The 13,146-nt window shown below is 35.1% G+C and overlaps 1 protein-coding gene across 6 annotated transcripts in view; it reads left to right on the top strand.

The window, feature by feature from the left end:
* CLDN16 (claudin 16) overlaps positions 1-12,645 on the top strand; it is a 76,531-nt gene extending 63,886 nt beyond the window's left edge. For all 6 annotated transcript variants that reach the window (XM_064493785.1, XM_064493788.1, XM_064493784.1 and 3 more), the window contains 4 exons: positions 1,968-2,070; positions 5,387-5,551; positions 7,663-7,854; positions 8,798-12,645. In XM_064493785.1, coding sequence (XP_064349855.1) covers positions 1,968-2,070; positions 5,387-5,551; positions 7,663-7,854; positions 8,798-8,931 — 594 coding nt within the window. In that variant the 3' untranslated portion in view covers positions 8,932-12,645. The remainder of the gene's footprint in view (positions 1-1,967; positions 2,071-5,386; positions 5,552-7,662; positions 7,855-8,797) is intronic.
* Positions 12,646-13,146: the final 501 nt, after the last annotated feature.

Below are 13,146 nucleotides of genomic sequence, written 5' to 3' on the forward strand. Positions count from 1 at the left end.
CTGTAATTTTTAATTCTTATAACCACCCTAAGATTATCTCTTTGATAAAGTGAAGGGGATTGAGGCTCAAAAAAGGTAAGGCTTTGAATGCAGCACTCTTATGAGTGCCAATTTAGATTTCAAGTCTTGTGATCTTTCAGCTACAGCTTAAATTTTATGAGTGTATGAATTTACATATCCACATCCTTCTTTAGAAATTGATACATTAAATTTCACAAGATGGGTTTTCTTTATTTAAATTTTGGTCTCTGTTGTGCCTCAGGTCAGATAGTATTCTGAAATTTCAAAGCATCTCTCCCAGATTTAACCTTAGGAAGAACAAGTCAAAGTGAGGTTTTGTTGACTCATGGCCGTAGGATGAGATTAAAGTTAGGGCCTACTGTTTCACCCAGAGCTATCCCCCAGTTTCCGATTCTGGAGTACTGTAGCCTGAAATAAATCTGGGATTTAAAATAAAATGGGTTTTAGTTATACCACTATGCTTAAGAGCGTACACACAGGCTGCTGTGTTTGAGTCCCTTCTCCTCCATTTAACCGCGCTTTCTTGGTGTTCTTATTTAACTTTGCTGTGCCTCATTTTGCTTATTTGTAAAATAGACAATGCAAATGATATCTCACTGAATCCTTTAATTAATAAGTGAGATAATATCATGCTTAAACTGTAACTGCTTCATAGTGTAGACTCAACATAGAATTATGAATTATTACCAATTATAAGCATTTTACATACAAAGTGATCATACAAGTACAGCATTCAAAATTGTGGAGTGGCCAGCAGTAGAGTGTTATCTCACATACAATACAGCTTCAAAGTAGAACATGGGGCAGAGAGTTTCATAGCACAAATACTGTCTGATATAATTTTATTTGGCAAATCAAAGCATTCTGTGTTCCTACCTTTCTTCTCCACACTAGTTATAATCTCCTTGCCTTTGCATTTCTCTTCCCACTCTGCTCTTTTATTTATTCTTTCCTTAAGGAAAACTTGAAGCTTTCATTTTCTAAGATAATTTTTTGGTTAAATCTTACTAAATTCCCAGATTTCCAGGCAACGTGAATCTATAATTGCATCAAAATAAACAATGATATTAGATCTGTTCCATATGCATGAGCTCTGTCAAGAACACTTGAAAATGTTTTCTGTTGGTATGTTTACAATTCTTAGAAATCTATTGTGACTTGCAGCTTATAGATAAAATATGAGAAAGCTCAGGACACTGGTACCTTTTAGCTCTAAGTGGATACTTAGAATCATCTGTACAACATTTCAAAGTATAAGTGGTTACAGCTGTCAGGTTGTATGAAATTAGTGTTTAGTTTGTTTACATCCATACCACAGCTCAAGCATTTGTGTTCTGTCAGTGGAGCAAAGAAGAAGAAATATAAAGAAGTGATCTTTATATTTCATGTGTTGCTGTCTTTATGTGTAACTTTCTTTGGCTATCATTTTCAATTTAGGAGCCTTGTATATAATAATGTGTCTTCACGGAACTCATTGTTCATGATGAAGAAAAAATAATGTACATTCCTAATAGACTCAAAATGTCAGCAGTTATCATCTATTTTCACATGGATTTTTTTTTTTTTTGATAAGTAAATGTCAGCACAGGGACTTATTGAAATGTGAAATGACTTATTTCCATATTAAACTAACTTGATGATGGAACCAGCCATAGGAATTTGCATATGTTTAATTCTGATTTTATCCATTTTAGGCATGACTTGTTCCCCTTACCCCCCAAATCAGGAAGTGAATTCACTTCCTGGTGGGGAAAGCCTTTAATTGTTAGTGTTTAAGGGAAAATGCTCTAACATGCATTGTTTTCTGTCAATGAAATTCTGATCATGCTCTCAACCACTGTTAACTTTGCTGTCAAGTTCACCACAGCCAAGCTCTTCCTTTGATCATGGTGAATTCGGGTGTGTCCGCATGAGTCATTTCACACGGTGTCTTCTCCAACATCTAGGTGAGCACAAAATGCCGAGGCCTCTGGTGGGAGTGTGTCACAAATGCCTTTGATGGAATTCGCACCTGTGATGAGTACGATTCTATATATGCTGAACATTCCTGTACGTATTCCTTAGACATTTCCCCTTGTCTGGGAGGGAATACTATAGAAAACCGAACTCAGGTTTCCACTGCGTGCTTTTGTTTTCTACTGTACTATATTAAGGTTCTATCAAATTTTAAATGTTTTGATTAGAAATTTAGTTGATTTCTGAAATGTGAATTGAAAAATTTTTAGCATATTTTATTTTTATCTTTTCTTATGTATTTATAAATACCTTTAAGGGTAAAAACGTTATCTTACTCAGCTCTGCTACCCCCAAAGTGTTAGGTATAGCGCCTTATACACAGTAGGCCTATGGCAGGCACTTTAAATTGACATGAATTCTTCAGGGTACTGTGATTTTATGATTCAAATTGACAGGTTAGATGAAAGCATTTTAGCTATGACTTAGGTCAAATAGAAAATTTATAATATTTCTGTGGAAGATTTGCTAAGAGAGAAGGTGGAGCTAGAGGAACAGAGTCGAGACAGAAAAACAGGTAGGGAGACAGACAGGCAAAGAGACACACAGACTGTGGGGCCAGGGAATGAAAAAGTTAATATACACAGCACAGTATTAGCAGAAATCAAAAAGCCAGCTCCTTCATCCTCCTTATCTTTTAGCTTTAAATTATAATTAGGTGTTAACAAGACCCATGTTTCTATGAATAAAGAAATTTTATAGATTGAAAATCTTATTACTCATTCTCTCAACTCTTGTTCAATACTATTTATTTATTTAATCAAATTGTGCTGAGAATAACTGGATCTGTTATTAAAGCAAAGTGGTGTTAGTATCTCTCAAAGCAAATGATGGCTAATGGGACAACATGGCAATTTCTTTTCTCAAGATAAATGAAAAGTAAACCCTTAGAATGTGACTTTTCCCATGAACAGCTATTTCAGTCCAGGAAAAGCACTTAAAAAGGCGCCATGCTCTAAATCTAAAATCTCTTCTGCCATTTAGGATTTGAGTGCCTGGAACATTTTTAACAAATTCATCAGGCCTTTATTTTACTTTTTAGCAAAAGGTCTCTTTTTTTTTTTTTCTTTTTCACTTCTTGCACTAACCTAGTTCCACCTACAAAGAAGCATGATTTGATCAATGGAAATGGATGTTCATGGGGACACTGGGCTAGTCCAGAAATGCAGCATTAAGGTTAGAGTTGAGAAGAAGATAGAAAGATGAAGTAGCTCAAAATTTAAATATTGTTATCTACATTTATGCAAAAAGGGAATAAAGTCACTCACAAGCCTACTACATGGAGAAAACCACTGTTTGTCTTTTAAAATGTTCCTTTATCTTTTGCCTGTATTGTCTCACATTTTTCTTTTGATATAGTCTTACCTATTGCTTTCAAATAACATCCCAAAGATCTATTAATTTTCTTTACAAAATTCTATCATATGCTTAAAGAAAAAAGAGATGAAAATGTAGGCTAAGAAAATAATGTAACTATACCCTCTGAGTTAGGATGTCACCTATAAGAGAGAAGGATTTTATTTTCAGTCTTTAATCTATTTTATACAATCACAATTAGTTAACCTTTCTCATGGCCTTGTATATCTAAGATATGTGGGCCCAGATACATTTTTTTAGGGCTCATATTGATACAGTTAATTTGAGTCCTTCCCCACCCCCCAAATCAGAGTATTTAACAAAAAGGAAATTCCTGACTGGTCAGCATTGGCAACCTTCTTGTGGAGTTGCCCTTTCAGAACTGGGCTAGCCATGGGGGCCTCTGGATGGCACTTGTAGGAATGAGTCCTGGAGTTCCACAGAGCATCTGAATCACACTTTGTATGGAGCAAGGGTCAGAGAAGGAAAGACCAGGACCCACAGTGATTTCAAGGCACCCATCCAAATGGCAGTCCTGGCCCTGTTGGTCCCAGTTTCCAGAATGCGACTGAGAAGATTCCAAGGGAGGCAGTCCAAAGTGTGGGACTACTTGTCTTGGGGTGCTGAGTAGGAGGCCCACTGGTATATACCACTTGAGGATGAAGGATATGTGTTGAAATATATAAACTAATGTCATCGAATGAATTACATATTGTTCTCTTTCCTCAATTTTGGAAAAAAAAAAAAAAAGGGAGCCTTTGATTTGGCCTGCATTTGAAATTTGAGCCAAAATTTTTAAAAATAATGCCATATTTTGAGATCTTAGTCACCTATAAGTAAGGTAGAAACTGATTTTATGCATTGATTTCCTCTCTTAGATAGATTATAAAAATATTTTATATTTTAAATGAGGAAAATTGGCCATTTTTTTGTAAGCAATCTATAACCAAATAGGCCCTAAAGTTATCTCACCACTGAGGAAAAATTCAGACACAAGGAAACCCCAGATCACTCTGAAAAAAAAAAACATAATTACTGTATCATCAAAAGAATAAATGTTATTACTCCTTTCCAGTAGCCAGCTAAAATAACAGTAGCTCTGACTTCAGGTTATTAAGCCTCCATATGTGACACAATTTTCCTATTTTTAGTTTAGTATAACTGGGACTCGAGTTCAGGAAGCTTTCACAGTTGATGACACTTCCATTGTGGAAGATGACTGCTACTATTCCACTTCTGTTTACCTGAGTTTCTCTTCCCTAAATTTTCTACCTTATATTATCATTGGCTACAGCTTTAAAATACGCTCAGTTGACAGTGCAAGGTTGAAGCATTATTGCAGAGTGTTGGCCAAGAAGGATCACAACCAGAAGGAATGAAAAAGAATATGACCTGGCTTCCAAAAATAGTCTTCTTCTAAAAAGCAGAAGCTCCTTCTCCTTCTGAAGATCTGCTGATTGCTCCCACCAGTCTGAATTGGCAAGAGATGTCTTGAAGTGTTTTATTCTGTTCCCTTATGCCAAACCTTAACCAATTATTTACATTTTTTCAGTAAAACTTCAAACAAACGTAGTAATGTTTTATTAATTGAACATTTATTATCTTCTGAAGAAGAGATCCTCTGCTTTCAATCTGGCATTTAGCTATAATACTTGTGAACAAGACTCATTCCACAACAGGAGGCAAAAGGGAAACGATTACTTAGTCCCTACCATATGCCAGGCATTTTGCTGGGAGGCCAACAAGACTGCAATAAGCAGGGCTTAAACAAGTAATAACGGCGATTGTCTCATGACATTTTTGGAGTTTATGAAAAAATTAAGGGTATTTATTTTTAAGTTCATGCAAATTTAAAGTCTGATTTTTTTGTTTTTTTTTTAGTGGGCATGTGTTAATGTAGGTTAACGTACGTGGTTGTCTGCTTTTTGATGTGCTCCTGGGTGTTAACCTGTTTCCCTCCTCTGACTATGCTCTGGCCACATGCCCTGATCTTCAGTGAAGCTGGTGGTAACTCGGGCGTTGATGATTACTGCAGACATTCTAGCTGGATTTGGATTTATCACCCTGCTGCTTGGTCTTGACTGTGTGAAATTCCTCCCTGCTGAGCCATACATCAAAGCCCGCATGTGCTTTGTTGCTGGAACTACATTACTAACAGCAGGTACTGGTCTGGACTCAGTGATGGGGCGACAGAGACCAACCTAAGGTCCTGAGGTGAAGAAGGGTGCTGTTCTGAAGCAGTTCACTTTAGGATCATATGCAACTTGCTTCTCTAGATTAAAGGAACGAAGAGCACCTCCAGCAACCCTGCTTTCTTTAGTTTTGGAATTAGATAATTAATTTTTCGTTACTATCCCTCATCAAGGTTTATCGAAGTCCTCAAACTGTTTTTAACCATTTCAAAGGTTATATAACACTTTAAATTTCTAAAAATTTTTGTGATTATTCCTGAAGTCAAATCCTAAAATAAACCCTAAGCCACCACCTCCTTACCTCTACACACTGCCACCAATTGACTAAATTGTACCAAGTCCTGTGTTAGACATCTCTCATAGGCCAACCTTTAGGGTCATAACTGTAACAATAAGCAGATTATGCTATTATCTCCACTTAAGCAGGTGAATAAATGGAGTTCTAAAGACTAATAAATCAAGCATGACTAATAAACAATAAATCAAGAAGCACTTCACACAGTGTTTATTAGTGAAACAACAAAATTGGTATTTTACTGAGCTCTGTCATCAAATTCAATTTAGTCTTCTTTTATCACAGCACAATGCCTCCTTTGGATTGTAATGCAAGTTGGGAAGACGTACACTATGGAAGAAATCAAAGTACAGAAAGAGTAAAACCCTCTCTCTGGAGGTGAGCCCACCCTCCAGAGAGAAAATCGTCTTCTTTTATGGTAGCAGTAGAAAAGTTAACAAAGCAAATATAAGTACCTGACCAGGAAGTGTAGCGTGACTATATAGGAACCTTGAAGTTAAAGATACTTGGAGATACATAAGTGTAATGTGTGACCTTAGGCCAGTTACTTAATCTAGCTCCTTTGTTTGAGCTGAAAAATAAGGTTAAGCCCCAGCAGAAATATATCCTCTTAATTGCTGTGGTAAAGGTCCAGTGTGGGCAGAGTAAGCCCATAGCAGAGTCTCACCCATCCCACAGTCAAAAAATGGGGCCTCCCTAATATTTTCACACACAAGCATTGAGTCAAGACCCTAATGATCCTTAACTGTATTAAAAAGTCACAAGAATTTAGTAATGTTTCCTTTTTAAGAAATTTATTCCCATATCCAGTCTCGTGATAACATAAAGCTTTTGTATAAAACACTGTTTTATTTAACAAATTTAAACATTATTTAGTGCTATGAAATTTTGTTCTAGAATGTTTTTTGAGACATCACTAGGTACTCTATTTTTTATAAAATACCATAACAAGCTAAATATAAAGAAAACCGAGTCAATGAAGAAAATCCCTGCAGGACTGGCTGGAGAGATGACTAAAATAAATTGCCAGAGATGGCCAAAGCCTCAGGGTCCTCATTTGATATTACTATGCCATATATAAATGCGTGTATATGTGTGTGTGTGTATATGTATACACACGAAAATCTGTTTCTAAGTTTCAAGAAAAGAACTTTTCAGCCTAAAGCTATAGGTTATAGTATTATAGAAAAGGCGTGGTAATTTATATTCTGTATTCGAAAGGTTACTGTGTCTTCATGATCTGGTCCTTCTTTTACTTCTTGCATTAAACAATTGGGAAAAGAATGCAATGAAATTGTGACTTCAGTGGATATCACAGACTCACTACAAAAAAATGTGAGAGTTTCTTGGGGGTCACAGATTTCAGAAACACTGTTTTCACATAACCTTTGTCCCACAGCTCCCCACCCCTTTTTCTTACATCTGAGCCCTGACATGCAAGTTATATGCAAAAGCAAGAGGCATCATGTCAAGCTAATCAATTTTCAGAAAGACTAATCTGGGAGGATTAAATTTTATTTAAAATGAGCACAATTTCTTAGTCTAGTCTTATATGGTGTGGGAGTAGTAGATAAAGACTTATTGTAACATAAACACAACTTTTGCTTCACTTATTTTTAACCCCAACACACTAAGATGAATGACTTTAAAAGCAGTTTCCATATGGGTGCTGACTATGTAGCTGATGTAACTTCAATCGTGGGTCTGGGTGGTGGGTCTTAAATCTCCTTGGATTTAAATGGAAAACAGGCCTGCATTATGTTTAGTGATTTTCTTTTCTTTCAGGTGCCCCAGGAATCATTGGTTCTGTGTGGTATGCTGTTGACGTTTATGTGGAACGTTCTTCTCTGATTTTCCACAATATATTTCTTGGCATCCAGTATAAATTTGGTTGGTCCTGTTGGCTCGGAATGGCTGGGTCTCTGGGTTGCTTTGTGGCCGGCGCTGTCCTCACATGCTGCTTATACCTCTTGAAAGGTAAGAACAAAATAAAACAGCACACTTCCTCGCCTGCGGTAGCATCCCTCCCAGCCCAGAGGAAACACATCTCACCAGCCCAAGGAACGTTGCTTGCTTGCTCCCTGCCTACCCCATTAGAAATTTCAGTTGTTGGAGGACAACTGATTCACAACACTAGAACCTTAGTATCTGGCTAGTGGTATGTTTGTTGGGAAAAAATCCCTGTAACTACAACTATGTCCAATATCCAAAAATATAATGATAATTTTGATGTGTCATAATCTTATATGTCTCACTTTACTCAATCTACTAAATATATAACCACATTCTGTTGATTCTTATTTTGTAGTTGGCTTTATTCCTTTGATAATTATGTAAGTTTAAAAAGCTAAAGATATAATCTGTTCTTAGAAACAATAATTAGTACATATATGTAAACTAAAAAAAAGGGCAGTATACTGTGTCTATGTATTTACATGCAACATAATGTGTATGTACAGTCGAACTGTAATAATTCTACCTAATAAAACTGAAAAAGAAAAAAAACTAACTAAATAAATAAATCTCATCAGCTGAAAGAAAAAAAAATAAAATTAAAAGATGTATATCTAAAGTTAAACAGAGAAATAGGCTGAGAGCTAAGTCAGATACATATTTGTTGTTAAAAAATGTAACATATTGGGTTTCCTAAAAATGTCACTGAAAAAACTAAGGAAATTCCTCTCCTTGCAAGAAAAAAAAAAGAAAAAAAAGGAAATTACTTGGCTGAATTTTAAATCTAAAAAAGCTTTTAGGTTGAGAATCTTAGATTTTTCTTCTAGGGTTCTTCTTAGATGATTCCTTCTTGGAATATTTATATTCTTGCCTCTTTTGGGAAAGAATATATAAAATGACATTTTTTTGTCAAAGTTTACCGAGGCATAATTATTTTTATGTCGCTATCTTTATCACTTTCAAACAGATATCGGACCTGAGAGGAACTATCCTTATTCCATGAGGAAGGCCTATTCAACTACAGCTATTTCCATGGCCAAGTCGTACGCAGCCCCCCGGACACAGACTGCCAGAATGTATGCTGTAGACACTAGGGTGTAAGGTGCCGCGTGTCAGTCTGTGTGTGTGTGTTATGTAATCACTCAATGTGTTCAGGCCAATAAAATAACAAGCCGATCCAGGAACAGTTATCTAGACTTTGTGTTCAACTAAATTAATTGCTCACCTTAATCAAAAAGTTTGATTCTCCTATTACTTCTCCTTTTCAATTCTTACATTCTTCCACGTTTTTTTTTTTACCCCTCCTCTCTCACACACACACTTCCCTTGTATTTAACGATAAGGTTGCCAGGATATAAAAATGTTTGTTTGTGATTTCCATGTTGCTATTAGAGATTGTGACATGGTAATGTTAAAGCAAAATGATGCTTTAAGAATAGAAAGCAACTTTCAAAAGAGGCCAGAGATGCTAATCTTTGAAGGGGTTGACAGGCTCTTAGCTCCTTCCCTGGCTTTTGCTTCACTTCTTGTATTCTCAACTGAGCAAGATATTTGATAACTTTGAAAAAGATGGCTCTTCCAAATTCAAACCAGTATATCAAAGCTTACCATTGCTCTGATTCTGTTAAAATAGGAAAAGAAAATAACAGCTTGGTGTACCAGTTATGGGTGGGAGTCAAAGTTAAAAAGGTTCCCCTCCACACTCTAAATGTCAAAAGCAAATGCTAAGTTAATACTGGAGTCAGTGCTGAATTTCTTCCTCATTAACAACATAGGAGACCTGTGTATCATGTTATCGCCACTCCAAGTTTGCCTGTGTACTGTCAAATATTAAACTGCAGCAGTGATAGCTAAACAAGGGAGTTCACTCAGTATTGAATGGACATCCAAATGTGTTCTAGAATGTACCATAATAGAATTCACCACTTCAGGTGTCCTCTCACCGCTGGATCTTCAGCACCCAGCAAAATCTCTGGCATGTGATAAACTGTGCCAAATATCTGTTGCCTGAAAGAAATAAAGGCACACAACTCTCGACTGAAAATAATCACTTTCCCTCAGAAAATATGTGCTTTTTAGAAAAAACAGAATTATATATGCACTTAAAAAAATCAGTAGATGATTGCTAATGGGATTTTATTCGTATAATATAACCTTATTTTTTTAAATTGTAGAGTTTGTTTTTCAAGTTATAAAATTTAACCTCAGGTTTTCTAATTCCCTATTACTCACATGAATAGCATTAATACCTTTGTGGTACCTTAACAGACTGTCAGCTGAACTAAAAATTAGTTCTTTGGAAAAAAGGAAATTTAGTTGTGAATTTCTGAAGCTCCCAAAAGAAATGTTTCCAATTAAGAAAGATAAACATACTGTGAAATTGAGACGATGGAAGCTGGTACGTGAACTGTGGAGAATGATGTTCATGAATTCACGTGGTATCTCTTTACCAGTATCTCAGGAGAATGTCTAATCTAATCTTAGAATTAAGAACAGTTGATTCACTTTTATTTCATGGATATTATTAACTTGTGTAATTGACATTTAACAAAATCATTTGTAGATTATGTTTACTAGTTCTATGGGTATTCATCTATGCATTTCAAAATTTGTTTTCTGTTGTTCTTTATTTTCAACCTTGGCTTTTAAAATTTCTATTCCCACATTTATTTTATGATATATCATGTTTTATACATTCTAATAAGTCTCCTGAAATACTCCTGGGGAAAGGCAGGATAAAGTTAGTTAAATAACTAGTTAGATTTTAGAGATACAGATCTTCCCCCCCTCAAAGGTTTCATTTGTATGAGGGTATATCTCAGACAGTTATGGTGATAATTGAAATCTATGAATGTTTAAAATTTTTTTTGCAATAAAAATATTTTGTATATCCTAGAAGGAATATTCATATTTTTAAAAATTCTCTGGGAACATTTATTCCTAATCCACTGTGATTTAATGAAACACCCCAAAATGAAGTATAACAAAGAATATATTTTGTACAGCAACTAGTGAACACAGAACAAATAATAAATTATGAAGCAGTAATAATTAACAAAGTGGTGCTTAGCATGCGCAGAAAGAAAATATAAGCCCAAGGTATACACATTTGTGATTATTATGTTGAAGCATTAAAACAGCCCACTAAACTCTGAGTATTACAATTTACTTATATCTTGTTAATTGTGGTAAGAAAAATAAAAATTTATAAAATGGAGCAATCTTATTACCTATCCCTTTATTAACTATTACTTTCTAATATCACATTTTAATTGAAATTAGCTATTTGTTATTATAAAAGCTATATAGGTGCATTGTAGAAAGTTGGAAAACATAACCAAAAGTGTATGATATTTAAATACCATGGGACTGACTATATTCTCTCCACCTGTATCACTGCTCCTAAAACCTTCCTGAACATCTCTACATTCTTCCAGATATTTTGTGTTTACACACATACACACAGACAATATATTTCTTTTTTAAGAGATCATTTTTAAGAGGTCACTTTAAGAGATCATGTGTTGCTTTGTAACCTACTTTTTTCCTCCATTAATTACCATTATCTTTCCATAGCAATACATTTGCATCTTATCTAATACCTGATCCATGTTTAAATTTCCCTGAGTTTCTCAAAATGCACTATGCTACTGTTTACTTCAAACCAATATTTGCATTTCCTCTGGTTGTTATGCCTTTTATGTCTCTTTTAACCAAGCTACATTTTTTTTTTTTTAATCCCTGGCTTTTTTTTTTTAAAGAAACTGAACTGGTTTTCCTACAGTTTGTTCCATCTTCTGGGTTTTCCTGGTGGTGTCATTTAGATTGTTTCCCTATACCTTGTATTTCCAGTAAACTGGAATTTAAATCAAAAGGCTTTGATGGAATCAAGTCAAATAGTTCCTTACATACACCATACGTGAATCTTATCTGGAGACCTAATATCTGGTTGATTTAGCCTCAGTTGTGCTAAGGTTGTTCACTGGATTGGGGCGATGCCAATCCAATGCTTCCATTCTTCACTTACACATATTTTTCCTTTAGTGACAAAAATGAGTGATTATTGTGGTGCTATTTTGGAAACTCGGAATATCTCATTCTCTATCAACCATAATAATAAATTTAAAATAATACTTCTAACAATTGATAATCTTTATCTGAGTAAGTAAATACATCAGTTACAGGTTGAAGAAAGATTACTTTTAAATTTCTATTTTAGGTCCATCTGCTGAAAACTTCTGTAAAATAAGCCTTAGTCTCTTCGTTTGTCTGTTTAGTTACCCTGAGAAGACAGGATAAATGGTTAATTCTTCCCCTTCATTTACCAATTTACTCATACAAAATAAGGAGCTGGTTTATTAGTGAGATAATATATAATTTATCAGCCAAACAGGGACAATCTGAGAATAAAAGTGGGTGCTATAAATAATTAAGTCAGAACTCTCCTGGGAAAGCAAGGAGGTATGGTTCTTCTTTTAGCTCGAAGGATGATGAATAATTTGCAACTATTTCTTTGTATTTGAGTGTCATTATAACTTGCAGAGTTTCATTGATTTAATGTGTTTTAATCCGCAATACCTATTATTATTATGATACTTACATTGGTTCCCCTTTGGTCTTGTGTGGGCTTTTTAAAGCTGGCTCCTGTGTTTTCTTGACACAGTTCTTTAAAAAAAATTTTTTTTCAGTAATTGTAATGTTGAAGTACATACAGAAAAGTACATGTTTACAGCTAGATGAATTTTCACAAAGTGAATATACCTGTATAATCTGTATTCATGTCAATAAATAAAAGATTATCCTTTCTCAGAAGTTCCCTCTGACTCACCTTCTAGTCATTACCCTCCCCGTTCTGTGGGTAACCACCTATCCTGACTTCTAAAACCATAGATTAGTTCTGTCTGTTTTTGAACTACAGTGTATTTAACTCTTTATGTCTAACTTCTTTCACTCAACATTATGTCCTCAGATTCAACTTAGTTATTTTTAACACACTTTCCAGAGGGTTCTTCTGAGCATGCATAGCCCAGTTAACTGACCCAAGTGTAAAAATCACTTTTAGAAAACTATCTGGGTAAAGATGATTTCCATACAAGGGGATTGGATAATACAATTATGTCCTTCACCATATAGTTTTCTTGTTCATAATACTGTAAACTGTAAAATTTTCAGATATTCTGATATTACATTCTTTAACACTCTCTTCCTTGCTCACCACCCTCCAACCAACTGCATTTCTTTCTCTGCCTCAAAAGCCCCATGTTTCTCTTGCCAGTAGCCCTGCAACAACTTCTCTGCTTTCCAATTCTTACCCCT

This window comes from Camelus dromedarius, chromosome 2 (assembly GCF_036321535.1).
Source record: "Camelus dromedarius isolate mCamDro1 chromosome 2, mCamDro1.pat, whole genome shotgun sequence".
Taxonomy (NCBI): domain Eukaryota; kingdom Metazoa; phylum Chordata; class Mammalia; order Artiodactyla; family Camelidae; genus Camelus; species Camelus dromedarius.